The sequence below is a fragment of the Pezoporus occidentalis genome, unplaced genomic scaffold (genome assembly GCF_034315485.1).
Source record: "Pezoporus occidentalis ecotype Australia unplaced genomic scaffold, CSIRO_AGI_Poc_V1 ctg68, whole genome shotgun sequence".
In the NCBI taxonomy this organism is placed as follows: Eukaryota; Metazoa; Chordata; class Aves; order Psittaciformes; family Psittacidae; genus Pezoporus; species Pezoporus occidentalis.
Genome location: NW_026916030.1, coordinates 43,105 through 68,475, shown reverse-complemented (window position 1 = coordinate 68,475; position 25,371 = coordinate 43,105). Strand labels below are relative to the sequence as shown.

General features: G+C 50.5%; 1 protein-coding gene across 5 annotated transcripts in view; it reads left to right on the top strand.

Annotated features, from left to right (window-relative positions):
• Positions 1 to 25,371, top strand: part of RALGDS (ral guanine nucleotide dissociation stimulator) — a 55,894-nt gene that overhangs the window by 20,826 nt on the left and 9,697 nt on the right. For 2 of the 5 annotated variants that reach the window (XM_062641088.1, XM_062641085.1), the window contains exon 1: positions 9,667 to 10,056. The exons of 2 other annotated variants lie outside the window; for them this stretch is intronic. In XM_062641088.1, the coding sequence (XP_062497072.1) occupies positions 9,868 to 10,056 (189 nt within the window). In that variant the 5' untranslated portion in view covers positions 9,667 to 9,867. Of the gene's footprint in view, positions 1 to 9,665; positions 10,057 to 25,371 lie in introns of those variants that run through there. One more of the 5 variants, XM_062641086.1, reaches the window with a different exon arrangement.

The window sequence follows — 25,371 nt, the reverse complement described above, 5'->3', positions numbered from 1 at the left end:
CAGCACCCAGAAAAACTACCTTCAAAATAACCTATTTCTGATCATCCCTTTCTTCTCCCTCTAGGAGCTCCTGTGTGCATTGCTCTGAGAGTCTAGGGATTTCTTTCATTATAGTACCCTGCTTCCCATGTTGGAAACTATGTACAAGTTAGAAACTGCAATCAAGTGAGGAAGGAGGGAAAGTGTGGTTTGTTTGCAGTGCCAGACCCTGGGCTGACTGAGCAGAGCAGCCACGAAGCACATCAGGAGGCCCTGGGGAGGTGTGTGAGGGTAGGGGGAGGTGGGATGGAGATGGCTGTTGCAGCAGTTTGGGGTCCAGCACTGTGGCAGTTTCGAGCTGAGGAGCCCCTAATGGGGGCGTTGGGGGGTCCCTCACCTGGGCAGCCCTGTGAGCTGCTGGAGCCAGGAAATGGAGACTTAATCCCTTCCTGCCCTGTTGTGTGCGGAGCAAGAGGGGATCAAAAGCAGCTGAAAATCTCGGATTTCCCTTTCTATTTGGCACAGGGATGGGGGAAACACAGGGGAGGAGGTGGACGAGCCACAGGGATGCAGCTCCACCTTTTCCTACTGCACAGGACTCGATGCTTCCGCACCCACAGCCCTTGCCCCTGGGAGAAGTGGCCCTGCACATCCCTCCCCAGATATTTTGGGGTCAGCACAAGGCACAACTCTCCAAGTGTCGGAGAAGTGGCTGGTGCTCACACCCCAGTCTGTCACAGCATAGCACCAAGGCTCCATCCCAGACCTACAACAAACCTCAATTCCTAAACATACCCATGACCACTGGTCATGTTCCTGCGAGCCCACTCTGGAAAAGAGCTTTGCAAGAGCTGGTGAATCTGTGCCAGAGCCTGGGGTGAGGAAGAAGAGAAAGGGAACTCTCCCGGTGCTTGGCTTTTACAGAAAGGTGACTTGGCACATGGCTGGCATTGCTCCTGCATGCCATGTGTGATGGAAATGCTGACACTGCTCTTCACCAGCACGGTGGAAATAGCAATGGGGTAATGAACTATTGATGTGTATCTAATATATACTGCTACGATGTAAAAAAATGTGACTTGCAATGGTGCTGGCTGCTCAGGAATGGATTCATCAGCACATGCCTTCTGTGCCGTGAGAGGGAAAGATGGGAGAAGCTCATCGGGGGTAGGATGCTGCCTTGCTGCCACAGAAACTCTCGCTGAAGCTGGATGAGACCCTTAGGGAGCAGCTTGTTTCACTTGCCCTCTGGCCCCTGCCCTCCTGCAAAAGCTCAGGTTGTGTTTTCTAGCTGTTTTCCCTGCTTCATGCAGATTGGGCTGAGGGCTGGCAGATAATTAAGTCTGTGCAAAAATGATGAAACAAGATGGTTGAGAGGAGGAAAAGAATCACGTAAATGCCCCAAAACATCTGTAGCATGAGTTCATGTATTATTAGACACCAGAAAATCCACGTGGGAGATGCTTCCAAACACTTTAACCACAAAAACATTTTTATTCTCAGTTCATACATTTTTAGGCACCAGAGACAGTCTTGATACACAGAACCATAGGAAACAACACAAGCAGTTTCAGTTCTCATGGATGACCCTTTTTAATGAAAACTGAAATTCTTCAGCACTCAGTGTGATTCCCAGAGCCAGGATTTGCGGGAAAAACAGCGTAAATCATAGACCTGAAAGTAGAAAGTGGATAGGGTGGGCAGCACTGTGGCCAGATTCAGTGCCGTGGTGTGGCTCAGTGGCACTCACCCAGTTTGTTGATATTTGTGCCACTGTAACCGGGAGATGACTCTGGCCCTCGGCCAGTAGCGTGCAGTATTGTTTGGAAGAACACTGCTCCTCCATGCCAAGAATCCACAACAAAAAGAGTTTTGCTGGCCATTGAAAGAGGCAGTGGAATAACTTCCCCCACTAGAACAATGCAGAGCAGAAACCTTCTAAAGTAGCCATTGCCAAAGGGAAAAATATATATATATTTAAAAAGAAAAAAACAAACAACAACCTCCTTTGTCTGAGGGTCTGACAGTACGTGAGAATACTGACAGGCTCTTACAATTCTTAGCTGGCTTTTCAGCCATGTCACTGTTTCATCTCTGCCGTACCTGGTTCAGGGCTGCGCAGTGAAACTTCCCAGCTCTTGCCAGCCTCTTCCTGATTCTCGAGTGGCTGACACAGGAAGTGTGTACTCAGGCTGTTAGCAGAATATTTTCACGTTCACTCACTGTGTCCCAGGCCCAGACCAAGGCGAATTTGGCCAAAGCTGCTGGGCAGGGGCCACACGGTGTCAGCAAGCTCCTGGGTGCTCTGCCTGCTGCTCAGCTGCTGGATGTCTCCTGCTGTGCTCCTGCAGCTCCTCTCCCTCATCCCTTATGGCTGCTCCAGGCCCTGTGGCTCCTCTCTCAGCTGCTCACTTTCAGTCACATCAGTGTTTCGCTCCCCTGAAGCCTGGCTCCAGGTTTCACTTCTCACTTCAGCTCAAGTCAGCTTTCCTGCCGCTTTCACAGCACCTTTCCAACACATCTGAGTTTTGATGTATGCTTTCCTTGACGTTTTTGCAGCCAAAGGAGATAAAGGACCATTGTTGAAACATCCTTTTCCATATCCCCTGCTAAGGGGCTTTGTTCCTGTTTATTTTTCTTATTTTAAGTAAACTTTGTTATATACTTGTTATTAATGTTATGTGCGTGGTACACCTTCCTGTTGCTTCACTTATTTGAGGATCTGACATTTAAATCTGTTCCACCTTATTCCTATACTGGACTAACTTTCTGTACTAAACCTAGGCTACATGTAAATCTTTTTCATTTTGCTACTTGTAGCTCTTCAGATGAGCTCAGCACTGCAGCTCAGCATCTTGCAGCCTGTTGCTCCCATGTTTAAGCTGGTCTTTGGACAAAATTTAGTCTCATGCAACATATCAACTCTGTGTGCTTCTTCCCTGTGATTGTGCTGTGGCATCAACATTTCTTTTGGACTTCTTAGCAGCTTTGTGGCAAAATTCCATCCGCTGTGTGTGTTTGGACGCATTGTTCCAGCGACATGGGGAATGCTTGGTGCTGATCAGGTTCAGGGAGCTGTGTCTGAGCATGCTGGGGAAGTCACACAGATGGAAACCTGCATCCCTGTCGCCAGTGGGAACCAGCAATGTCAGTCAGAGCACATCCTCAGATGTAGTACAAGTGCAGGCACTCAGTGATGCTGTGTATGTGCTGGTAGGAGCTATCGCCCAGGCAGAGGGCAGGGGGTGACCTCCTCACCACATTCTCTAGACCAGGAGGAGAGCCAGCAGGATAGCAGAATGAAGCTGCCCTCCCTCTCCCCTGGTTGGGAGTGGGATCCAAAGTCCAGTCCAAGTTCCACGTCTGTCTGTAAGCCTGGCACAGCAATGTTCATGTCGTCTTCGCGGATACAGCAGCTCCTGCGTTGGCCAGGGAAGGCGTGAGTGAGAGCAAGGCTGGAGAACGTGCTGGGATAGGAGCTGATGAGGAGGAGAGATCCTCTGCCAAACAATGCTGCTTTGTTACCTGCTGGGATTTCTCTGTTGATCAGTTGCCAGAGCCGCCTCTTTCTGAGGGCCTCCTTTTACACAATTCAGGTGAACGTCTCATTTTGGCTAGTTGTTGGTGGTGGAAAAATTTACTGCCTGCCCTTAAATGTATTTTTGAAAGGTGAGCAGAGCCAAAGCTTTGTTCTGTTTCTTTTCCACTTGAGCTCAGGAGCCTGGCCATGGAGAGCACTTGCTGCTGTCCCGGTGACTGGGGGGAGCTGGGATGGGAGAGATGGGGCCACTCAGCCCTATGCAGGCAAAGACATGAGCATCCCAAAGCTCTAGCAGCGTGTGATGCTGCTCCCAGTTTCATAGGCAGTGGTTGTTGCAGTATATATTTTGGATACTGAACAGAGCAGTGTTTCGAACGGAGCTATTGCTTCCAGTCTGGCCACAGTAGCATGGTACAAATGTGCTGGAGGGAGGAACAATCACCTGCACAGAAAATCCAGCATGTAACAGCTGGACTTCATGATCTTAAAGGTCTTTTTCAACCTAAATGATTCAGTGATACTATAACCTTCCTTGCCAAAGGTTCAGTGGGGGGAATAAGTTTAGATTGAATTTCTTCTGGGAAGCGCTGCAGCTGGAAGGCAAATTCACTTTGCTTTGTGCCTCTGCGTGGCCCATGGCTGCCGCATGTCTGAGCAGGACAGGGACTGGCAGCACTTGGGGTGCCCTTCAGGAAGGGAGGAGCTGCCTGTGGGAGTGTGACTCCAGCTCTTGGGGGACCCTACAAGGCTTGGGGTGCTGCTGCCATTGGACGTTGCCCAACACTAGCAATCACTTGTGTTTCAAATAGGTCATGAAATCTCACTGTGTCAGGGCTGGTTTGTTTTGAGGAATGAGTTTTCCCTGTCGCCAGGGGCTGCACACATTCCCATCTTTCCCTGCCAATTTCTGTGGCTTCATAACCCTTCTCTTCTTTTTCTACCAGTGATTTTTCTTTACCCAACTGTTATGCAGAGGGCCCATGCAAGCGAGGATGGAAACTACAATAACTCTGAGCACCTGGGAGGCTTCAACTTGTTGAATGCTGATCGCTAAGCAACACAGAAAAATGTTTTTCCTGTTTTTCTTTTGGTTACAAGCACCTTAGGTGGTATTTGTTAAAAAAGCTGACTGAAGCGTTCTGGCAGAAAGGTGATAGGGAGATAAAAGCTGCCTTTAAAGACAAACAGCCCAAGAAATAATAGTCTTTACCAGAGGAGCTCTGGTGCGTCTGCAGTGTGTCAGGCTTCAGCAGCTTAATGCCTGCTGAACCCCGCCCTCGGGGGAGCGCTGCGGCTGGCAGCAGAGAAGCATGTGGAAAACGGAAAAGCTGTGACCCAGCTCTCTCGCAATGTGTAGTAAAACTCCCGGAGTATCTTGTGATCCTCTTTGAAACAGCCAGCTGTGGGAAAGCTTTCGTGCCTCTTTTCCTGCATCCCCCTGCCATGGCTGCCCTGCAAAATGCTCGTGTGTCTTGGTGCTTTTCATGAGATGGACCCTATTGTCTTCGACATCCTGGGCATATTTTAATCTTAGTAGTCACATTTTGCCTCTTATTTTTCTGGTTATTTTCTTTTCACTGTAAATGGCTGTGTGGCACTTTGCTGCAAAGGAATCAAGGCTCCTCTCACCAGAAATGCCCGCACAAAGTGTGCTGTAGTCAGTTGTTTCTTAGAAAATGGCTTGGTTCCCCTCTACCCCCTGTGTTAGCTTTGTTCTGCTAAGTTATTAGAGGTTAGCAAGCTTGAAAAACAGGTTTATGTTGTCACTTGCTGTCCTAATGGAAGATGCTCAAATACTTACAGGCAAGTGGATGGAATAAGAAGTAGGATTGGGGAGAAATATTCCTTGCAAGCTCTCAAGTCTCCAAGGCTTCTGGCATAATTGTATTGCCACTGCAGAACTTCAGGAGTCTGCAGTCTCCACAGGAGATGCTGGAGCCCAGCTGTGTGCAGGGGCTGCAGGAAATGAAACACAGCCTAGCTGGATGGAGAGTTTTGGATCCTAATTGCCCAGGGATGTGATGTGCTTCCTCTACTAGGACCTGACACTATTTAAGAGCTTGCACTGCTGCATAAGACGTTTGGTGTGCTCAGAGAGGCTGGAGGCAAGCTGTGTTCCTGAATTAACCTGGTGCCTAATCTGTAGCTGCCCATGGGGGCTGTGGGGAGGAGGCAGTGTCACCGGCAAAAGGGACAAGCAGTGCAGGAGAGCTTGAGTCAGCCTCAATCTTCCTCTCTGCCAGCACAGAGAGTTCATAGCCCTGATCTGTTATGGAAACGATCCTGAGAAATACCCACAACCTGCAGGCAGGGCAAGTGATCCGAAATACTCAGCAGAGAATGTCCTAAAATCCATGATGCTGTAAGCCTGGGCAAGTGATATGTGTGTGACTCACCCTAAAATCTGGTTAAATAGGGGCATTGATTGTGCTTGCAAGTGAGAATTGGGTCTGCGAGGGACTGAGGGCTGGCTGTGATCTGTTGTTCCACAGATTTTGGAAGCAACTGCTCTAACCTGACATCTATATACAGATTGTACTGAATGAAGCAGAGACATTGTTTTCCCTTCTTGCACAAGCTTGGAGGCTTTTCCCTTGTCCAGAAGTAGAAGAGATAGTTTATTATTCCTTATTAATCTTCCAGTTGAGCCTGGCCAGTGGAAATGAAAGTTTTCCAAATTAAAATCTGAATGTCTAAAAGTTTTGATTTAAGACTCGATGCAAGTGTAACAAACAGCCTGATTTTCAGTTAAAAATTCTTTTCTATTAAAGAGTTAAAAACTCTTTCCTCCAGAGTGCTGTACAAACAGCCATGGAAAGGGCTTCCCCAGCCCCTACAGTAGAAGGAACTGTTATTGTCTCCATTTTATAGCAAGCAGCCTGACACAGACCACTGCAGGGATTGACTCGACACAGCTTGTCAGTTGGTGCCTGAGCTTGGGACAGAAACTGGATGATGTCACAACTCCCACATAAAACAGTCTGGCTCCCATCGGAGGCTGCTGGTTTGGGTCCCAGTTCACAGCAGAAGCTGGTGGTACGTGATGCTTGTGCAGGGCTCTGCTAGAGGTGGCTGGGGGGGATGCTTGCCTTCTGTGGTTGAGGCCAAGATAAACTTCACTTCTGTGCTCTGACATCTGTCCTGCTGTAGGCTCACTGAGGCTTCAAAGGAAACACAGGTTTTGCAACGTGGTGCCAGTGCGCTCCCTTGGGACAGTGGCAAGGCTTTGGGGGTGTTTGCAGGCAGACTGATGCCATGTGGGAGGCAGCAACCCCTGTGAAAGTGTTTCAGACTGATGCTTTGGGCTGGGCAGTCTTGCTCACTCAGCCTGTGGCCTCATGGAAAAAGGAAAACCAATATCAAACACACCCAACCAGCAATACCGAGCACGGGAACTGGGCAACAAGTTTTGTCCTGTAGGAAATACATTGAAAAGCCCTTCCTGGAAGTGAAACAGTGAGATGAAAGTAAAGGAGAGCAGTTGCTGGGAGGGGTGGAGAGTAGAACTGAGGAGGATGCTCACAGGCCATGTGTGTGAGCTTGTACGAGCTGGGGAGAATTGACTCGAGGTCATTGAGCCTGGTTATTAAGAAACAAAAGGTCTGAATCTGTGGTTCCTGACCCAAATGCATTGAGCTAAACCAGGAGGCTGGCTTTGTGTTTGCAAAAGCCTCTCTGTGGTACCCACTCCACAAAACTGGCAGAGGAGCACAGATTAGTGGCCTGTAGATGCTCGGGTGTTGGCTGTATAGGTTTGCATTTACTCAGCCAAGTGCTGATTTTACAGTGGCAGAAAGAAACAAAGTAAGGGGTTTCCTGGAGCACCCAGTTCTTGGGCCTGCTGAAGTCAATGGGACATACACAGCTGATGTCAGTGCAAAAAACAGTGTGTCGTGAAATGGTTTTGCTGAGTTTGTCAAGTATAAGTCAATGATGGTATTTTCTTTGTCACTCGATCATTGACCATTTCCTTAGGTCCCTTGCTCCTGGAGTCACGTGCGTGTAAATACTTTTTCAACAATTTCTACATCTTCAGGAGTGTAGGGGAGAGTTCTGAGGGTGTGATTCTGTGTGTTCTCTTTCGGCTCTATGCTTACAGGCAAATCAGAAGCCCTGAAAAGTTACTTGCTTTGAGTCTCACTCTTTTCAAGAGTCTGGCCCCTGACAGCTGAGTGTTTGGGGTTAGCTATGCTGAGCAAACATCCTGAACTTGGGCTCCTGACCCTGCTTTGAGTGTTTTGCTTTTCAGACCCAGAAGGTTCCCAGGAGAGAAGAAAGGAAACTGTCGGGCTATTTTTAAACCCTTCCTGCTTTATATTATTTATTATCCATTATCAGAAGTGTTTCTCCCCTGCAACCATCTTTAGTGGTCAACTAGGGGACCAGTGAAAATTGCCTATCAGAGATGCATTTTTCCATAGAGGTCAGATAAAGCTGGAGGGTTTTTAAGGGTTTTGCCAACTGAAAATGAGTAGTACTGTTGTTTATTATGTGTACTTGAGCAGTGCCAAGCAGTTCCAGTGGTGGGCCATGATTATACTGCCCTAAGAGATCAACACCAAAGAAAAGTACAGTCTCCCTCCCAAAGATCCTACAAACACTGATTTCTGTGAGGGAACCAGGCACTACCTCCAGGTTCTGCATGTACTGGATGAAATGGTGCACACCACTGGTCTCATTTCATAGCACATCTTGCAGTGTCACACAGTTTCTGCATGACGTGCCAGTGGGCTGAAGGACACCTGTGCAGAGCTTTCTCGCATTGTTTTTGCAGCAGGGAGCTCGGGACCTGACTGGCTGTGTGAGGTGACCTGGCCAGGTAATTTTGGGCAGGGATTAGGGCTACCTCCCTGTGCCCAGGCAGCATTAAAAATTCGCAACGCCCCCAGGAGAGCATCCGGAAAGTGCTGGGCTGCCTGGCGCAGGACAAGGCCATGGTGCAGTGCTGGATGCCCTTTCCCAGGATGTCCCAGAAAGTCCCCTTGGCCTGCTGCAGCTCCTGATAAGCAGGACAATAGCTCGCCTTGTCTTTGCTCATCATCCTGCCTGGTAAACTTTAGAGTTTGAAGGTATTGCATCCCTGGCAGCTTTGTTAATCCTTTCCTCCCCCAGCAGGAGCTGTTGGTGCCCTCAGCAGAGCTCGATGGGCAAACCTCAGCTTCATGTTCTCACTGGAAATAAAGCCAGGGGCAGGAAGGTCCTGGGAGGCTGATGTTATTTCAGCTGCGCAGAGAGCCGAGGAGCAGAAGTTTGGGTTTTGGTGTTGTTAGGAGCAACTGCTCTGAACCCTGTGACACATTTTATCAGCAGCATATGAGGAGAGAAGGGGAACAGCCAGGGGAGGATGGGAGTGTGCTGCACTCAGCACAGGGGGCTAATGAATGATAGTTTTTCCCATTTCTCTTTGCCTCTGAAAGCAAATTCATGTTGCAGGGTTTCAGCATCATTTTGGAGGCTTAGAGCCTCATTAAATCAGTGGGATCTGAAGCCATGCTGTCCCCTGGGCCCATTTCTTTTTCCCCGAGTCCCTGCTGGGCTGAGTGCAGAGTTCCTGGTCCTGCAGTGGTCCGTTTTCACACGCTGGGGCCAAGTACGGGCTGCAGGGGCCTTGGTCACATCCCTTCATCTCCCTGGGGACACTGCCTGTGGGGTAATGACTGCGGCGCACATAAAGTGCAGCTGTGGACGGAGAAAGACTGGGCAGGGCTCTGAACACACACAGCACTGTTCGTGGGGGCTCAGCTCAGGTGGTGAGTTAAAACTTGTCTGTTCAGGCAAAACCACGTTATGAATATTCATGCACTTGACTTTAATACTTTTTCTTTGGGTGGTGTGTGTGAACTCCAGACCTAGGTGCTGTACCAGCATCTGGTGATGCCAGGATCCTCTCCCAAAGCCGCTGCCACCAGTATAGCTTTGCTCCCTGCCAGCCTAGTTAACCCCCGGCGCGCAAGCCCCCAAGCTTCGCTCCTCTGGGCGCGTCGCCGCTGCTCGCGTTTCCGTGAGCTCGGTATTTTCCCCAACCTCCCTCGCTCCTTCCCCCGCCCCGTGTCCGTCCTCCCCCGTCCCCCCCACTCCCCCACCCCGCGGGGGCCGGTCCGAGTCTGGCCGGCCCCCGGGCGGGCGGAGGCTGCGGGAGGAAATCCAGCGCCTGGGTTTGCAGCCTGGTCGGCTCCGTCCCGGCCTCGCGGTGACATCCGGCTGCTCGGGGCCGGCTGCGGGCGCTCCCGTTGCCCCTACCCCGCCGATCTGCCCGCTGCAGCCCTCCCTGCCCGGTGGCCTCGGGCAGCCCGTGGGCGCTGGCGGGGCCGGCGGCAGAGCGCGGAGCCGGGGATGCGGCGGGGCCCATGGTGAGCCGCCGCCACCGCCGCGCCCCGCCGCACCATGCCGCCGCGCCCGTCCCCGAGAGGATGTTCGAGGGCTGCCGGCGAGTGCGGAGCCTCTGGGGAGGCGTGAAGCTGGAAGTGGCCGGCGAGAGCAGTCCCGTGGTGCTGCACAGCTTTACCCAGCTCGACCCCGACTTGCCGCCGCTGGAGGTGAGCGCGGAGAGCGGGGTGGTTGGTGGGGGGAGCCGGGGGAGCACACGGAGCAGGACCCGGCACACAGTCCCCTCTAGTTTGTGTTTCTCCTCCTCACTGGCAGCGTGGGCAAAGCTGGCACCGAGTCTGATCAGGGGGTGGTTATGGGGCGCGCATAGCGCTGTTTCATTTCGTGTAATAAATGGGTGCCCCTGCTTGGCTCTTTTTGCTGTGCGTCCCTGTGCCATTGACTGGCGGGCAGGCTGCCAGGCTTTCTGCTTTCACTTAAGAGATGCTTGAGATGCTTTCTCTCAAGACAGCAGAGAAGGGGTAAGATTGCAAAAACTGGGGGCTTTTAATATTTTATTTGAGACTGCTCGGGTCTGAGATGCTTGTAAAGGCTTTAGGCTTGTCTAAAGCACAAAAGTGTCCTCTGGGAAGGTTACGGGTATTGGGACAACTTTGCTGGAGGATGCAAAATATTCATGCTTCGTTGGGTTCAACCTGCAGCGGTTCAGAGTCAGCCTGTCCCCGAGGGGTCTCAGCCTGAGCGGTTTGTTGGCCGCAGGTGTGGGTGGAGGGACCTGAAACAATCTGAGTCAGAGCTGTGCTTTGTTTTATTAGTAATCGATGATCATCTTTGGCGTGCCAGGAATGTCATTGATTGTGAGCAAAGGGGGTGTTAAGAGACACTCAGCTGGAGAAAGGTTTTGGCATTTGAGGCGGTGCTTTCATGCAGTGTCTGAGCCCTGCACAGCTTGCTGGTGGTGCAGGGGTTAATATCAGCAAGGGTCAGCAAATCTGGCTTTGCTGGGATTTAGAGCCAGCTGCAGATGTGCTTCTCTGCTCTGGATACTTCCTGCTGGAGTGGGGCGGTGGAGGGGGGGGGGATCTGCACTTAAAACCTTTTGGGTTACTGTGTAGCTACCCACACAGGGCAGCCAGCATTTCAGTAGGTGATGGCTCCTTCTCCCAGCACTAAATACTCTATCCCATAACCTAAGCTTGAAAAGCTTGTCAGCCATAGATGGGAAGGGATTATCTCAGGCTCTGGCTGTATCATACGCCTCTGGCTGGGTGGAAGGAGCTCATCAGCTCTGCTGAGAGTTCATCAAACCTCCAGCCAGCTTCCTTTCCCTTCCCTCCTCCTCTCTCCTGGGGGTGGGTGTACTGACATGGTTTAGAGTAAATCGTCTGGTTTGTGTTATGCCTGGCAGGAAGTCCAGCCTCTCTGGCCCACAGCACTCCGGGAGGCTGAGGGGCTGCACTTTTGGCAAGGAGAGCAAGAGAAGCGGGGAGGAGCTGATGCAGCTTGCTGCTCCTCTCACCCCAGAGGTACCTGGCATGTGTGAGCTGCCCATGCACTCTGGCCAAAGGATGCTCTGGAGCTCAGGAGAAGGGTTGGCAGCATCTTGGGTGATGGGGGCTGAAGGAGGCTTTGCATGGTCCCCACTTCTGAGCACAGTGGAGAGAGATGATTGCCCAGCAGACCTCCTCTGAAGCTGTCTTTGCCCACATTCCTGTCCTGGGCTGTGCATGGGTCTGTGCCTTGTAATGGTCAGAGCAGAGCCACAGCATCTGATCGCTTGGGCTTTCTTTGCAGCCCTGAACAACTTGCAGACAAATTCCTCCCTTCTCTGTACCATCCATTTGCAAGTGATGGCAAGAAAAGATGTATCCCAGAGTGGTGTATGGTGACCCTCTGCCTCCTGGGGGGCTTTAAGGTGCTTGAAGAGCTGCTCGCCTCGAGCAGCCTCCCATGCAAGGGCCTGCGTGTTGCTCACTAATCCCCACTGGACACATTGGGCTGGTTGGCATTGGAGGGCATGACTGTGGAAGGGAAAAAAGGTATCAGTGTTGTGACAACTACTGTGGCAGCAGCCGGGTGTGGTTATAATCCTTAGGTAGAGAGACTGCAAGGTGCTTGGTGGGAGGAGAAGGCAGATTATTTGAATATCTCCTGAGATCCTCAGTGTTTGGGTGAGTCCCACTGGGTGCCCCTCAGCAGTGCTGGGTGCTCCATGGGAGCCTGGGGCTGCTGCCTCCACCAAAGGGAGCTCTACTTCCCAGGCTTGGAATGGCCCCTGCACTAGGATGGAACTGTTCCTGGCAGAGCTGTGCCAGCTTATGGGGTGGCTAGTCTGGTCCCACAGGGAACAGAGGATCTCTGGAAAGCTGCTGGGCAATTTGCAGGGAATGTGGATCTCATTTTCTATTCCTTGGCTGAGCCCTGCAAATGTCAGCAGGGCAGACCTTTGCCTGTGCCCCACAGCAACAGTATTGATAATCCTGGGATCGCTTTGGGGTCCTACTCAAGGTCTGGTGGCCGTGTGCTTCCAAGTGTTCTTGCCATGATTTTGACCATGGGGAACGGAAAATTTAAACCGTCTTAAGCAAAGGGTTGACAGAGCAGCTTTTCAGACCTTCTGCTTTGACCTTTCCAGTTCCACTCCATCCCAAATCAGCAGGAAGTGTTAATCCTTCCTTTCCAGCAGTAGCCACAAAGGGAATTTGTTGGCTGTCCTTGTCCTTGCTGGACAAGCATGCCATAAACATCACTGCAGAAGACACAGACCAAAATTCCTATGAGGCTGATGTTACTGAACCTTGAGACAAGTGGCTGGGCTGACGCATTCAAAAAACCTTGTGTCCTTGTATTCTGGCTTTATTTGTCTTCTGAACAATTAGGAGATTTTTAGTTGCCAAACACATCCTCGAAAACTGGAATTGCTCAGCCTCAATGCCTTGGAGGTCAGTGCTTGTTCTTTGCAGCTGGGAAGGAGGCAAGGAAGGGGCAAAGATATCTCTTAAAAGCCATTTTCTTTTGCCTTTCTGTAGTGCCTTTGGAAGAAGATTTTCTCCTAGTCTGTTCTCCTCCCCCAGGCACAACCTGATATGTTCCTTGCAATTTGCCAGATGAACATCATCTGCTGGTATCTCTTGGATGGGGACCCACCTTCTGGCTGCCTTCCAGAAAGGTTTGGAGTTGGTGATGAGGCTGGGAGCAGGCTGAGATGCTGATTGTTGGTGGCTGCTGCAGGGTGGGAGTAACAGGAGTAGGAGGGATTTTTCTTATTACTATTTGATATGATTAGAGAGAAGTTGGAGAGAGGCTTCTAAATGTGTCTGTGTAAGAATCGTGTTACTTGGAGGCTGCTGTGAATTGGAGAATTTCCACACTTCCCTGTTCCTGGGTTTGGGCTGCAAAATGGGCATCGGGCTGGCTGTGCCTGTGAGGACAGAGCTGAGCTGTCACCCCTGTTCTGGAGCTGGGGGGTTGGCTGTCACCACCCCCCCCGTTAGGGCATAGCACAGCCTAGTTTTCGGGCCACCTGAGCTCATCCAGCCATAGGAAGGGCTCACCACTAGCAGCTCCTTCATCACCCTTTCTGGCTTTTTAATTGTCAGACACTCTGCCCCCAAGGGATGTGTAACTGAAGGAGCAATGAACTTATTTAGGTCACTCTAGACCACATTTAATGTCTGCATATCCCCTGCTTGTACTTTCTCTAATGCCGTTATCTCCAGAGCTGCCAGGTGACTGGCTTTCAAGCAGATGCGTGCCTTTTATTTAAATATATACATGCAGCAGGGCTGTTTCAGTTCTCAAATATTTCTTCCATTTCCCATGGACTCAGCAAGGGCCGGGAGGGAATGTTGTTGCTAAGGAGCAGGATTTGGATGCAAAGCTAGCTAAGCTGCTTGCAGGGGGCACAGGAGGCTCTAGCGCAGCCCATGGTGGGTCAGAGTTTGTGCATTGCTTTGTGGGATGGCATCTGTGGGGTCTGGGTGAGCATTGAAGCATTACTTGGGCACTGGGGAGAAAGAGTTGAGTTGCAGGACTCGTAGCTTCCGTAGATTAATTTGTTCATCCCATGGTGTGGTGCTGGGTTGGACACAATGGCAGCATTCATGGCCTGCCCAAAATGTGTGGCCTTTGCTGCAGGGGTCTGTTATACTTCGTTCTGCTGCAGCATCTGGAGGTGAGGCTAGCATGGGGGCTTCTGCAAGGAAAGACATGATGCCCAGGGAGACCTATTCCCCATCACACTGAAAATACATCATGGTCCCTGGCTGGAGCTTAGGAAACTGGCAGCAGGGAAGGATTGAGCTGTTTGGCTACTTTGGCTACTTGTCTCATTCCTGTCCCTGTGCAGGGACTCACCCCACACCACAGCAGCCCCAGCCCACCTGGCCTAATGGGCCTCCAATAAAGATGTATTTGGACTTTGCTCCTGAGTCATTAGGGAGGTGCTGAGGTCTGGCATGGAGTAGTCCCAGCTGCTCCCGAGGGTTCTGCCTTGTGAGTTGGCCATCTGAATAGAAACACCAGAAGGGGTTTGGAGCAAGGACAGAGGTGTGAGAGTGCTGCACCGTGAGCCCACTCCCGAGCAGGCGCTTCAGCTTAGCACAGGGGTAGCTTTGCTCACATATAAGCTGGTGTTTGAAGAAGAGCTTTTGTGGATGGGCCTTTTGTTCTCTTAACACCTGGAAACAGCTCTTCCAGAAGTGACAGGAAAGTCCTTTCCTAAATCTCAGCATGGACCTTCATGTGGGCTGCAGTGAGCAAACACCTGTCTCCTTCGATGCAGTGGAGGGTCTGCCTAAACTAAACCCTCTGTCTCTCTCCACCTGAATTTGTTTGTTTTGTTTTTTATGATGTTACATAAAATAATTTCTACAGGTTTTGGTTACATTCCTGGGGCCCTGTTGGTACAGGTTCTTATAGGACAGCACTTTTACATTAGGTAACTGCTGAGAATTTCTCTAACATACCTGAGGGTGAGTAGTTATGTGACAGTTAAATGCCAGTGGAGATAAGCACATGCATGTCCATGTCCGTTGCACAGTTGGACAGGAGTGTGTTTGTTTCCAAACACAGTTGGTATTTTGATGAGCCCTGCTGTCAGAAGCACTGCAGTGGGGAAGGCGTCTTTCCACTGTGCATGTGGTGTGCTGGGTGGCCGTGCAGCAGGGCTAAGCTACCTGGCAAGCCCGGGCTTGGTGGAGGCAGGACAGAGATGGCTCCGGCTGCTAGGCACCAGCTGAGTCCTTGTAGCTGACAGGGGAGGAGAAAGTTCTTTTAACTTGCAAACAGAGCTAACTGGGGAGGAAACTCATCGGAGGGAACTTCACCTGGAATGCTGAAGCATTACTTTTAGAACAGCTTTTCCTTCATGTAACCACACTTCAACTAACAGCAGTTGAGCTGAGGGCCCCTGTGGAAACCTGCTTTTCAAAGGGTTTGCTACCTGTCTTACCAGAACTTCTTTTCATGTGCTGGAGGAAAACCATGCAACCTTTCCCTGCTCTTTGCGGTGCTCAGGTCTCCATGGAGACTTGCAAGCTGAGAACCTGCCCTAGGCTCCTGCTTCAGCTCGTGTTTTTGTTTGTAAAATGATTTGTTTAGTTTGGGTTTACCTCTTAGAGTTGGAACTCACTTCAGGAAACCATCATTTAGCGAAGCTGGGTAAAGCAAAGCATGTTGCCTGAGACTGGCAGGGTGAAAACTCAGCAGTGAGAAGCGGACAAGGATTATGAAGTGCACACCTTCAAATGGTTGGGGGCTTGGGACCTCACCTTCCAGTTTAGGCAAAAACCGTAGGGTTTTTGTTCAAAGATACTTGCCTGAAAGGCTCTGTGCATCAGAGCAGCAGCAAAGCTGGTGAGCTACAGGAACTGGGAAGTGTAGGAGGTGTGAAGTGGGGCTGATGGTGTCACCCCCATTCCTCCCATGCTGTGACCCCAACAATCACTGCAGATTTTTCAAGGTAAGGCAAATGCTTGATCTGGTGTATCATCTTCAAATAGCCCAGCTTTTTTACAAACATTGCTTTTTTGTAGAATCCCAGACTGGTTTGGCTTGGAAGGGACCTTAAAGCTCATCCAGCTCTGACCCCTGCCACAGGCAGGGACCCCTTCCACTGGAGCAGCTTGCTCCAAGCCCCTGTGTCCAACCTGGCCTTGAACACTGCCAGGGATGGGGCAGCCGCAGCTTCTCTGGGCACCCTGTGCCAGCACCTCAGCACCCTCACAGGGAAGAGCTTCTGCCTAAGAGCTCATCTCAGTCTCCCCTCAGGCAGGTTAAAGCCATTCCCCTTGGCCTGTCCCTGCAGGCCCTTGTCCCAAGCCCCTCTCCAGGTTTCCTGCAGCCCCTTTAGGCACTGGAGCTGCTCTAAGGTCTCCCCTTCAGGAGCCTTCTCTTCTCCAGGCTGACCCAGCCCAGCTCTCTCAGCCTGGCTGCAGAGCAGAGCTGCTCCAGCCCTCGCAGCATCTCCATTGCCTCCTCTGGACTTGCTGCAGCAGCTCCAGGCCCCTCTTGTGCTGTTGCCCCAGAGCTGGACCAGGACTGCAGGGGGGTCTCCCCAGAGCACAGCAGAGGGGGAGAATCCCCTCCCTGACCTGCTGCTCATGCTCTGGGAATGCAGCCCAGCACATGGAGGGGTATTTGGTCCCAGCTGCAGTTCTGCTGGTCAGGACCCTTTGGCCAGATCCCAGTGCTGAGCAATGTGGCAGCAGTGACCATTGCTGGTGACCATCACTATGATTACTGGGTTTCTATACAACAAACCTAGTGGTTTACTAGATTCGGACTGAGTTGCAACAGTGAGAACTGGCATTAAGACGGGCCGGCTGGTCCCTCCCTTGCAGCATGCTGGGCTGACTCAGAACATAGCTATGCCTCATGCCAGTGTCATAACAAACAATCCTTGAGGCACTTCTTGAGGAGGAGGGTATCCCACAAACTCCATCTGTCCCAGTGCTCATTCCTATGGATTTCAGAATGTTCCTCAGCAAAACTCAGCTCTGGGAGGATGGGGCTGTTTGAGGCTTGACCTGTCTTAGGGCAGGCAATGGCAAAGGAAAGGAGCCACAGAAGGAAGGTGGGCACCTCTGCTCTCTTCACACGGATGCTGCCCATGGTCATTCTGCGCATCAGCTTTTTTGGGTATCCAAGGGTTTGTCCCCCCCAAATAATTTTAAATAGGAGTCCAAGCTGCAGGAATGCTCACCTGTGGCTTGTAATCCCAGGGGATGAATGCGTCAGGAACAGATGAATCAGGGCTGGAGCGTGCCTGTACTGGCTTGCCAAAGTGACATGGCTACGAGGAACAGGCTTACTTGTGTGGTGTTTTACCTGCCATGGAACAGCTCTAGTAACATGAGAGTATGCTTGCCTGCAAATGCCTACAGTGAGCAGCGCCAGGTTGAAATCCCAGTGTCATTGCGCAGATGCAGGTGTGCTTCAGGCTCTGCTACACCCTTGTCATCAGCCATCACTGGCAAAGGGTTGTGTCTTAAGCAGTGGGAGAAAACAATCCCCAAAGTCTGTGCTGAGTCAGAGTAAGTGGGAAAGTGGAGCAACCATGCGGAGAGCTGCCTCCTGTCCCCCTACCACCCTCCAGTGTTTGGCTAGTACTTGATGGAAGATTGGCAACCTGCAGGTCTTGCGCTGGCTGATGTTCAGACATGGTCCGTGGCAGGACCCGCACCTGCAAGTACAAGGCAGAGGGTCCAGGTAGGAAATTTATCCCACCACCCTGCTTGGACAACCACGTTCCTCATACTGTAGGTGCTCTCAGCCCTCTCCATGTGCAGGATCTGGCACACCCAGTGCTCAGGGCAAGGCCCACCTCCAAACCTCACTGCTTGGGCTCTTCAGGTGTGTGTCCAGGCACTTAACAACAGCTAGAGTGGTTTTGGGTTTGTTTTTTTTTGCATTTATTTTCTCCCTAAAGGTGCAAATTAAACTTAAGCTCTCAGTTGCTTTAGCTGTGGAAATCGGACTTAGTTGACTGAGCATCCTGCCTGCAGGTGCCCCAGGTGTCAGTTTATTGACTCTTGTCCCTGTACCTTCCTATATAGCACCTCCTGCCTCGTTGACACCTATTTAAGTAATGCTCAGAAGGTGGAATTTTCTTGATTGCAAAGCAAAAGAAGCTTTGCTGTTCCCCCCTTCCAGCTTCTGACAGCAGCCCCAGGGAGAGAAACAAGTGGTGGAGGAGAAGGATCTCTCCCAGCCCTTCCCAGAGCGAAGGGGATGAGCTAAGACCTGCAGCTGGGATGTGGTGGGACATGCTGGGGCTGCAGGTGTCAAGAGGAGGCTGAGATGAGACAGGCTCTGCCCAGACTTCCATGAAGCATGCTGGCAGCAAATGGAGGCATCCTACGTCATCCTGCCTGGGGTGGGAGTCAGGCATGAGGGGCACGACCAGAGAACAAAGGCTTTCATTTATTCCTTCCTTCCCTTCACCACAACCCCTCGCTGCCTCCCAGCACTGGATTGTTTCTGCATTTTCTCTGCTTCAGCTGTTTACTGGGTCACCCTGATGCAGACATGTACACAAAGAGCGAGCCTTCCAACGAGGCCATTCCTCTGCCACCAGCTCTGTGAGCCCCTCTCCAGTGGTGCCATTGAGACAGGCTGGGAGATGCCTGAGCCTGCCCTGCTCTGGGTCAGGGGCATCCATAGCTCCCTGGGCATCCTCTTCTGGACAGGCAGGGGCTTGGGGTTTTAAGGAGGGGAGGCCCAAGAGGACTTTGCCCATACTTCAGTCACAGCAGCTTGAATGGAGGGAATTTAAGTTGACTTAAGGCAGTGTAAACACATGGGTGGACACTAAGTTTCACCAGGGCTTATTTTGGTTCAGTTTATCTATGTGTCTGAGCTAAACTGAAATTAACCTTGTTCAAATTGAAACAGACGGTGATGGCACAGTTACCGTAAGGCAGACTGCAGCCAGGCAGGGCTATGGGTTTTGGACAGGCTCCAATTTGTCCACTGCAACCTGCACACCTTCAAAATTACAGAAAGACAGGACGTTGTTTTCTTTTTCCCTCTGGGAGCTGCAGCAGGTGAGTTACTGCGTAGGCAGCTGCTTACAGCTTATCCAGGCTGCTTGGGAACAGCGCGTGGTGGAACTCCCTGGGAATGTCGGTGTGGGGCCGTTGGGGTGGGTCAGCATGGCATGGGGGGCTGCAAGCTGCCTCCTGGGGCTGGGTCTGGCAGTTGCTGGTGCCATGCTTGCTGCTTTGCCCGTTCTGCATATCCTGTGTGCCTTGCTTGCGCTGCCGACGTGCGCTTCAGTCATGCAGGTCTTGTACATGCTGGGGCAAAGAGAAGGTTTTACAAAAAAAGCTGTTTTAGAGCAGCTGAAACTTCTTCAAATTATTTTTTTTTTGTCTGTCTGGACTGGCACCTGGGCTACGGGCTGAGAGCAGGAGAGTATTCACTTGAGGCTTTAGGTGTCTGAGGTTGCAAAGGCTTGACTTTTGAGATAGATGAATTTGTTAGCTTGCAGATGCCAAGACATGAGAAGGACAAGCGCTGCCCTGAAGCTGCAAAAAGGAACAAATCTCTCTTGTGGTTAATGTGTTGAGATGTAACTGACATCTCAGGAGTGACCATTTGATCAGTTTAAGGGTACCTCAGCTCTGAATGCCAACCTAATTGCCTTCCCTTTCCAAATACATACAGCACTTTTTGCTGCAGAAATAACACAGATGGTGCAGGAGTGCCCTGTTTCAGCAGTGGAATCCGTAGAGTAACTTTAGACCAGATACACTTGAACTGTGTCCTCTTTGGGACACATAGCCTGCTTTTGTTCGTGTTTGAACAAGGCACTATATAGCTGTCATATTGCATGTGACTTATTACACACACACAAATAGTCCATTTTTGAACTTGTTTCTGTTGTGGGGTTTTTCAGATTTTTCTGTTCTATCTTGGTGAAATATAGACCTTTGTTCTGAGCAGAAATTACTTACTATGAGACACTCAATCTTTATTTAACCTTACAGAGCAATATGTATTATTTTTTTATGCACTGGTTTTCATCAGGCATGTTGCTCTGGTTTCCAGCAATTACTCTCCAGGCTCTGGGTGAGTTTAGTGGAGCTGTTGCTCTGTAAGCCAAGGCCAGCTGTGTCCCTTGTATGCAAGCCTGACTCTGTAGGCATTGGCACTGAGCATGGATGCTGCCAGAACACACACCAAGGTGATCACGAACACAAAGCTAAGGACTGTGGAGCAAGAGCTAGAACTGCTGTGTCAGCAGGATCTTATTTCCATCAGCCTCCAGGGGAAGCAAAACCTGCTGCACTCAGTTTTCTTCTAACTTTCAGCAGCCTGGGAGGGGAGCCTATCCCAGCATGTCACCCGGTAGGAAACATGAGGGAAGTCCCGCTTTGGTAGCGTTTTCACATAGGGAAAAAATGTCTAGGTAGAGGTGTTGGTGGTCTTCTATACCCCTGGGTGGAAGAAGCACAGGGTTTGGAGTTAAGCCATTATCTCTGGCACTGCCAGTTACAGATGAAGTTTGCTTTTCCCTGGGCCATCCCCCTAGCAAGGCTAATCCTCCAGCACCTACATCACCTCATGCATAAGGGTCAGGATCAGGCCCCTTGGAGGCCAGAGTGGGACAGAGCATCTTTGCAGATCTTCAACTCTTGACCATAAAAAGAGGAAAAAAAAAAACGTTTCTGCATATGGGAAGGCTCTTAATTTTCTTTAAAAGCAAAAGAAAAGCAAATGTGTGAGGAATCCTATGTATCTCCTCTGTCTCATCTCTGGACCTGGTCACTGAGCTCCTAATCCTCACTCCAGCCACTGACTCACTGCATGCAGGTGACAAGATACCATTGTAACCAGCTGCCGTTTTCTCTTCTTCCTAAGCTACAAGGATGGAGGAGGCTGCCTTTGAACATTGTTTCTAACCCCTCTGGCTTAGAACAACTTGCTGTTGTTCTGGGGCAGCCCCAGACCCCAGGGAGAAGGTGTAAAATCCCCACAACAGACAGATACAGGATGATGTGTTCCATTCCTCTCCCATCCTGCTCCTTGTGAGTGTGTGATGCTGGGTGATGCTCAGCTCCAGGGCTGTTCTCTGCAGGTGCAGCTTTCCCTGCTGAAACACCTGAAGCAGAGAGCAAGTGCTCAGGGTGTCAGGAAAGCCCAGCTGTAGAGCCCAGCAGCTGATGGGGTGAGATCAGGCTCTTGGCTATTACTGCTGTCCTGGTGTCCCACCAAAACCACCCCCTTTTCACAGTGGGTTTCAGTTTAGCTTCTGGCCCTTTTTCTATTCTTTTCGTGTTTCCACCATTGTCACTATGTTTTCATGCACTGTTGGAATTGGTTCTGGTTTGAGGCAGCTCTGAGCAGGCAGGCAGGCAGATCGGGAGAGTGTTGAAAACCCAAAGGAATCATGTCTGTCTGCCAAACGTCTCTGTGAAGGGAGCAGTGCCCAGGAGGGGCTGGGTGCAGCCAAGCTGTGGCAGAAAACTTGAGTTCCATCACCAGCAATAGGAACATGGCTCAGGGAGAAAGGAGGCAATGGGAGATCAACTTGCCTGAGGCCAATGTTGGCTAGAGAAAACCATTGCACCCCAGTGCCTCTATGGTCATTGCTGGGATGGTGTTCGGCATAGCAGGAGTGCTGCGGTAAGCAGGCACCAGCATGGGGCACCTTTCTTTTTTCTGAGCACAGGGGATATTTTGCAGTTTCCTTGCCAGCTTTCAGTAGTCTCTGTAGCTTTTCTGAGTGCGGCCAGGGGAAGGAAACTGCTGACAAGGGTGAGGCACAGAGGAACAATCCCAGCTGGTGGAGCTGTAGGGGAACATCCACCACGGGGCTTTTTGCCTGAAAGTCCCTGTGAGGCAATCTTGTGCTGTGTGTGCTTATTTTGGATGTGTAGGACAGAGGGTACTTCTGCTTTTGTAGTCTTTATCTTTGGTTCACGGAACTGCAGCTGTTTTCCTTTCACTAGACGGGGGTGATATTTTTCCTATTTCCTTTTACATAATGTTGTGTACTTCAGTTTACGTAAAGAGGCCCCAAAGTCACTGCTATGTGTTGCTTGGGTTCCAAATTCTGCTCCCAAAAGTGTAATGAAAGTTACCTTGGGCTTGTGTCAGCCATGGAGGACATGGTCCTTGGTGGAGGTGTTTTGTTTTTTTTTCTCCTGTAAAGGCTTATTTCCCCTTGCCAGTGGAAAGGGCTTATTATGAGAAGGGTCTGAGGGCTGTAAAGACCAACTCCCCCCTTTTTGTTTCCAGCTTTCCCAGCTTTCTTCAAATCCTCTCAAACTTGTGCAAATGCAGACCTTCAATGAGAACCTCCTGGTGATGTCTCCCAGGTTCAGCTCTGCCTTTTCTTGTTAGCCAGCGACAATGTCAATTCCCAGGAAGTGCAGGTCCCCGGCTTCCCATGGACAGGGTTAGCATCTGCTTCTCTCTGTGGCTGATAGTGGCTCTTTGAAATCACAGTGCAGAGATACTCTGGGTGCTGTGTTATACCTGACTATAGAGCAGGCATTTCGTGTAGCCCAGCTGAAAGGGAACAGAGTAACATGAAATTCTTGATCTTTAAACCAGCTGTCGTCCAGGGAGCATCAGTAAAAGCACTTTAAGCAGTTCTGCCTCTTCCATGTGTGCTGAAATTAATACCTCTTTCCAATAACAGTTCATTGGTTTGTGTCTTTGGAGGCTAGTGTGCTAACCCAGGACATAGATCAGAGCTCTGAAGACCTGGTAATTGTTGGATGATTGTCTGTGTGTAACACACAGGGGTGCTGTCATGCTCATGCTTAATCCTGTACTTTGTTCCTGTCTTACTAAAACCATCTTTGTGACTGAACTAAAGCACTTTCCAAAAATGCAGATCCCTAGCCAATATTTCGCTTTGCTATTTGGCTTTTGCATTTTTCCCCTCTCTTCAGCTAGCAAGAGACAAAGTCTTGCTGCCTGGTTCCTTTGAGAATCCCTCACACCATAGCCCTTTATCCAGGCTCACGAACCTTGTCTACTTCTTAGAGCTCATTATTAAACCTCAGTATGAAGATATGGTTTGACACCACACCATATACTAGAGCATTCACCAGAATGTGGAGAGTAGGAATTCCTCCCTGGTGTAGTCACAAAGGTTTTGAACTGTGGGAGGTTGCTCATGCAGCCCAAGGCTATCTGCAGTTGGAAGAGGCAGCCTAAAACCAGGCAAGCCATCAGGTGCTGACCTCCTGTTTCATGTTTCAAGGGATGAACTTTTGCAGAGAGTTCGCTTACAGCAAAAGCTTCCACTCTGAAGAATTGGGTGTCTGATCCTGTGTTAAACATGAGTCTTTTTCTTGTGCCCCTCCATTGAGAGGCCTTTTTCTTGCTGTATGGAGAGGAGCAGGATTGCACACTGAACTGGAGAAATCATGCTCAAGTGTTCATTACCTGTGTCTTCCCTTTTCTGGTGCCCATCTTGAAATGCGTTGGATCACACTTTCTGGGGTGCTGAGCCACTTCCACAACAGCCATAACCATCAACGTGCTCAAAGCTAGTGCTTTCACAGAAAAGCTTTGCTGAATCTCATTGCAGCTGAGCCAAGAGCTCTCTGGGCCTATTGGATGTCTCTCTTCTACCAACGTGATGCAGTAAGCAGAAGGGACGTCTGCTATGATGTGGTGCTCAGTTATTCAAGTCGAACCCCTGCGTGCTGGGCTGTGGTTGTGCTGGCTGAGCCCTGACTCACGTTCCCTTTTTCTGTGAGGAGCAGAAAACTCCAGCAGATGTGTAGAGCAAGCAATGGGGAGCAGTAGCTGTTGCAGTAATATTTACCAGCATTTGTCTGTCAGAGCTCTTTAAAGACTGTTTTGAAGATGTTCATCTTTGTTTGATGGAAATCCTGGTGTGAGTGCCATACTTAGCATTGCAGTGTTCTTGGTGGCTGGCATGTACATGAGACACAGGTCAAGGGGTTTTGTCCCCCCAGCCCTGGTCCCACCCAGTGTCTCCACAACTGCAAAGGGAGAAGCGTGCAAATTCAGTGCAGGTGCTAAGCAGGACTTCACTGGCTCCACCCTGCTGCTGGCTTTTGCTTCCTTGGTTTTTAACCAACATGTTCAGAATGCACAATCAGCATCTTGGAGAGGCGGCCGTAGGAAAAAGGAAGCTCGCATAGAATATAAATAGCCAAATTTTAAAATGTGCCAGTGTAGCAGCTTGGCTGGCTCTTGGCGTGAGCCTGGCTAGAGACCTCTGCGAAACTGCAGTACTTCATGTGTGGTTTGCAAAGGGGGAACTTTGGGGGATATCACACAGGTCAGCAAGGCAAAAAATGAATGAATTTGACAATCTTGAATATGGGAAGGAAATGAATTTTGCTTCTACGCACATAAAAATTGGGTGTATCCTCTGCATGTGACATGAAACATAGTGAAAACCCCCGTGCAGTTGTGGCAATACTTTCCACTGTAGTTGCATAGCAGCTGCCAATGATTCATTAATTGATCCAAGGACATTTTATCCTCCTATATGATTAAATTTCTTTATTAATTTAATTGCATCTCTAAAGCATCTGATTTTTCTTGATGTTTGCATCTGGAGTTTATAACTGCCCAGCCAAATCTCTTTTTCTGAGAGACTGTACGGGGGTCTGCTGGTCCTGCTGGACCCAGAGCTTTCCTCCAGCCCGAAGTCAGCATAACTGAAAGACACTCAAGGGTAGGGCTGATCTGCAGGCTGGGTGATAAAACCTGGGAGAAAGCCCAGGACATCTGGTGTAAAGCATCGTTGGTAGTGACCCTTCTTCTCTATCCCCCATGGGCAGTGGGCTTGTGTGCTCAAGAGGCATCTACTGCTGTCACTTCCAGAGGACAGCATGTAGCTGTGAACACCAGGATCTGATGGTCTCTGTGGGCAAACTGGGAAGAGTTTCCACAGCTTTTCTTTCATTTTGCTGGAAACATCATCTAGAGATGGAAGAAAGACAAATTGGCTGACTTGGGCTCAAGCTAGGTACCTTCACTGTAGGGCGTTGATTTAGAGCAGGTGCAAGGCTTTAGCACTGCTGGCAGCTTTCTCATGATGCCCTGTCAGTCCCTCCCGTTCCCAGCTACGGCACCTTGCGGGGTTGGAGGGGGACTCACCTAGTATAGAAGCACCTTGTTCCTGTGAGCTTTTGATGGAGAGGAGAGGTGCTGGGGGAGAAGCCCAGTGATCTTGGCTGCCGGTGCCTTTAGCTGTATACCAAGGTCACCTTCCCCTTGCTGATGTATTTTAAACAGCTTCATCTTCCCACACTGGGGCCAGTGTCCTGCATGGGCTGCTCTGGTGGAGCTCCCAGTACAGGTGTGACGTGGGGCTGCAGAGGAACAGGGAGTCAGGGTGGGCTCAGGGGCTGGTCATGGCCCTGTTGGTGTCCAGGCTGTGTGGTGCCAGCCACTGGGGCTCAGGGCTGCCAGCCTGCCTGGGCCTGGGCCAGATGAGCTGGGGGAAGGTTGGACTTAGAGCTGCACTACCCCCAGCAGCCAGCATCATAACTTTGGAAGATTTATGGAGGCAGGAGGGA